The sequence below is a fragment of the Bidens hawaiensis genome, unplaced genomic scaffold (genome assembly GCF_021521415.1).
Source record: "Bidens hawaiensis isolate Kalapana, Puna unplaced genomic scaffold, B.hawaiensis_p1.1 tig00008933_1, whole genome shotgun sequence".
NCBI lineage: Eukaryota > Viridiplantae > Streptophyta > Magnoliopsida > Asterales > Asteraceae > Bidens > Bidens hawaiensis.
In genome coordinates, this window is record NW_027491648.1 from 385,059 (window position 1) to 389,293 (window position 4,235).

The following is a 4,235-nucleotide window of genomic DNA, read 5'->3' on the forward strand; positions in this document are numbered from 1 at the left end:
ACAATCATACTCTAGGATTTAGGTTCAAAAAGTACTTAATTTGATGGTTTTTATACAAATCGTCGGGCGCACCAAATATATCCCCGCGCTCGTATGTAAACTGCCCCATCCTTCCAATGTTTGATGCACATTCCATAAATATCTGCAAATCCGGAGATTTACAAGCCATTCTTTCTTTAGTTATCTTCTTATATGCCTCTATGATCAAGCTCTTAATATGTTCCTTTGCTTTCTCTTCACTAACACCTGTTTCATGCATGTAGCATTGCACTGCTTTTGGAATATCACCTCTTGCAAGCTCAGCCTAATAATAACAAAAGATAAACAAAATTAAACATTCATTATATCATTTCCTTTTTAGGCTAGGTATCTCATTAATGAACTAGTTATAGACAAATAAGTTTTGGTAACGTACAGGTGCGGTTCCTAGATCATCAGCAAGGCGTAGAAGCACAGCGGACCATTTAATTACATTCTGCAACTCCTCTGCGATACTAACATTTGAATCCAAGAAATAAGGACACAAAATTACTATGGGGAGCCCGACAGTAGTACACGAGTTGTTCAAGTACTCCTCCAATGTTGGTGTATATCCACTGTTGAACCATCTTGCCTCCACCAGGTTTGCTTCACAGTAATCTGTCCACTGCATTATGTATTTTTTTTTCCAATTATTTGTGGTGGATTAATAATCACTTGAATAACTTATTCATGGATGGTACAAATGTACAATTCACTTGGAAAATTATACAAATTATAGATTACCGATTTTTGTACATAAGGTACGACATAAGATCCTTTGTTTATTAAGGTGTGATATCCCATCTCATTAACGGTGTTATTTAGTCCGAAGAAGCATATCTTCATGTATTCTGGAAGTCCTTCGGCTGCTAACACGTCCCATCTGATCCAATTTAACTATATATTTAGAATGTCATAAAAATAATTAAAAGATCGATATCATAACTAGAAAGCGTACGTAGCACAAACCTTCTCACAACTTCGGTGAATTGTTCAAGTTCAACCAAGGTACCATACACGTCATATACATCGTCTATAACATTTACCATGTTTACAGCCTTTGTGACGTTTCTCCTTAAGACACCAAATTGCGGTTCGTGGTTTGCACCGACTGACCACATAAAACTCTCCACCAACCTGTCTCGACCAAATTCGAGCTTTTGGTTCCATTCTAGACCAGCCCACCATCTATGTCAAGTGTGTGAATTTGTGAGAGTAGGGTATGATATTAGAGATCAATAATTGTTTTACAATTTTTGATGTACATTCATTAATGTACACCAATTGTTCATTGGACAATATACATGAACTTTCACCAGTTTGTTTGTTTTTTTCAATATTCAAATGAGTATTGAAGATAATTATATGGCTTACAACGTAAGGAATCCCAAATCCCATTTAGGCAAACCCGGTGCATCAAGACTCCGCAATGAGTATTTAAAAAGTTTGCGGCTAGCTTGCTCTAAACTTATTTGGAAATAGCTTGAAAAAAGCTTGTTTGAAAATCAATTGGCTCATATGTAAACGAGGCAAGGCGAGCCGGCTCGGACTATAAACTAGCCAACCCGGCCCACTATGTAAATGAGGCGAGCATAAGCCAAGGCCGGTTGGACTCGTTGGTTTGCTCGGCTCATTTACATGATCTCGCATCCTTTCCCTGTGTTTCTGAAAGAGGCTATTTTCACAAATTAAACCAAATTAAGATGCAACCCAAAATTTATAAAGATCGAATATCGTACCTTGATGTGTGCTTTAGATCTTCTTGATGAATTTCTTGCAACATGTTGTAATCCAATTGTGCGAACTCAAACAATTGTGGTATCATGTTGCTTCTCTCTTTGTATGCCTCTATAAACCACATTGACTCAAAACTTGGGACCCTCCAATAAAATGGAAGCTCCAAAGCATGGCTTACTAGTATCCTAGTACTTTCATTATCAATGTTGTTCTTCTCTAACTTCTCTTTCAGAGATTTGCTTGTGAATTCCCTAGTTTCATCCAATATATTTTCATCATCGACCGCATAAAACGAAGCCTCGTACAAGTTAAGCAATCCTACAATGTCTTCACGTACAACGTCTTTGATGCCTCCTGACTCATCCTTGATATCCTCAAAGATTTCTTCAGAAAAAAACTATGTGAATAAGATTATACATAATGTTTGATATTTTTAACGGATAAAACATAGGCATCACCTTGAGGGATATGATAGCCATGTTGTCTTAGGAGCCTAAAGCCAAGAGCTTTAAGGTTAAGATTCATTTTGTTCCAGTTCTCATGAGCTTCAAAGTAACAAGTGTATATCATCGTTAGCACATTGCTAATTTCATCCTTGAAATGATAAGAAATTCCAAGCCTATGCAAATCATCGACTAGTTCGAGTGCCCTCAACGGATTTTCAGGTGAGGCTTCTTTAAAAATAATATTCCTCACCTTCTCTTTCAAATTATCTGATGTTGTCTTGTGTTTTTGGTCCTGTGAGAACACACACAAGCAGTTGCATGTTAATTACTGAGATCAGGAAAGAAAAGGGTCTATGTCTTCAAAATGGACATGTTTTTTACCAATATTAGTTAGAAAGTACCAATATTATAACCTTATGATGGTATCATAGCCAAGTAAATCATAAACCCATGAAGCAATGGAGAACAACGTACCGCACTGTTACTGCCTAGTGACTGGAGAAAATCGTCGGACCATTCTGATGGGGGATAGTGTGCGGACCGTCTAACAGCAGGTGGTGCTTCTGTGGTTTTAACCATCATAACAGGTTGCCTAGAATATGATTTCTTTCGAAACCCCGACATGTTTCTTCTCCATGCACGAGAAGGGCTACAAAAATTTAGAGCCAGGCAAGAAATGGAAATTGAAGCCATTGTAGAATATGTGATTACAGAAAAAATTCTTGGTCGTATATATAGTAGGATGGGGACACTTGCACCACAACTAGGACAATTTATTTCCAAATCTTTGTTCATTTATGTCAAAGGGCGCGAGCTAATGACTAACTTTTCCCATTTCTATACTTTATAAATTATGCGTATGGAAGATGACTAGGGATAATTATAAGGAAGAAATCAACACAACATTAACTTTTTTTAAGGTCATTAAAAAAGAAAATTTTTCATCAACTAACTCAGCTTTCAATGGTTTACTATTTTATGGATATTATTTTATTAATGTTAAAATATTAAAAATAAGTTAAACTAAATAATATATATAAACAAAACCTCTAATATCCTTTATATCGCACTCTGGTCACTCCCAACATCTTATGTGCATACGTGTAGTTATGCGTTCAGGTAAAGTACATATGTATAGTTGTTAAAGAAATCATTCTATGAGTCAGTTTAGGTCTTGGTATGGGTGTGAGTTTGGCCCTTGTATGTGTGTATGATTGGCTGTTGTATAGGTGAACGATAGACAACGTATTTGTGGCATGTGTCGATAATTAGAATTGCACATGCCATCAGCTCAGGATGCTTAGATCAATTGACAAGGTTAGATTGATTGGCTATAGACACGGTAAGGTAAAGTTATGTTTCATGCTCCGACATGTCAGGTGCTATTGTATTTATATAACAAACTTCATATACATTTGTATTTTTAGTTGTAAGTTCGAATTTTGGAGTAATATATAGTATGCAAAATACTAAAATAAAACACAATTTCAGTTAAACATTCTGTGCTCATGTAAACTCATAAAAATCCTTGCTCATGTCAACCCATGAAAACCTTTGTTGTGTTTGTGTTCTCGTGTGTTGTGCACTTGTGCCACTTTACAACTATAATATAATTAAAATAATAATAATATTGTTTGTAGTATATTGTGACACAACTTTAATAAACACTTCGCCATTTTTGGCCCTATCCCATGTGAGACACTAACATGAACCACAAACTTTATCAAAATTGATAACAACCAAAAGTTAAGTTGATCAACAAATGCTCACAACTTTCTCCTTGTATTCTTTTACAGTCATAAGACTTAGGGCTTGTTTGTTTTATGTCTAAATGGTTTCATTCAGATATCCATATCTGAATCGCTCAGATAAAGAGCGTTTGGTTGAAAAATGGATATCATCTTGACGTCTGAATGACCTCTTTCCCATTCAGTCAAAAAACATCGTTGAATGAGAAAATTGACACAGCTACCCTTCTCCTCCTTTCTCCTATGCCGTTATCCACGAACACTACCACCATCATCCTCGCGA

The 4,235-nt window shown here is 36.1% G+C and overlaps 1 protein-coding gene across 1 annotated transcript; it reads right to left on the reverse strand.

Moving 5' to 3' along the window:
- Positions 1-2,928, reverse strand: LOC143530371 (R-linalool synthase QH1, chloroplastic-like). Its single transcript, XM_077025924.1, has 7 exons — positions 2,679-2,928; positions 2,217-2,496; positions 1,761-2,142; positions 991-1,209; positions 766-904; positions 416-646; positions 1-304 (listed from the first exon to the last, which is right to left on the reverse strand). Exons 1-7 carry the CDS (start codon positions 2,895-2,897, stop codon positions 5-7), a joined length of 1,770 nt encoding a protein of 589 aa, XP_076882039.1. The 5' UTR covers positions 2,898-2,928; the 3' UTR covers positions 1-4.
- Positions 2,929-4,235: the final 1,307 nt, after the last annotated feature.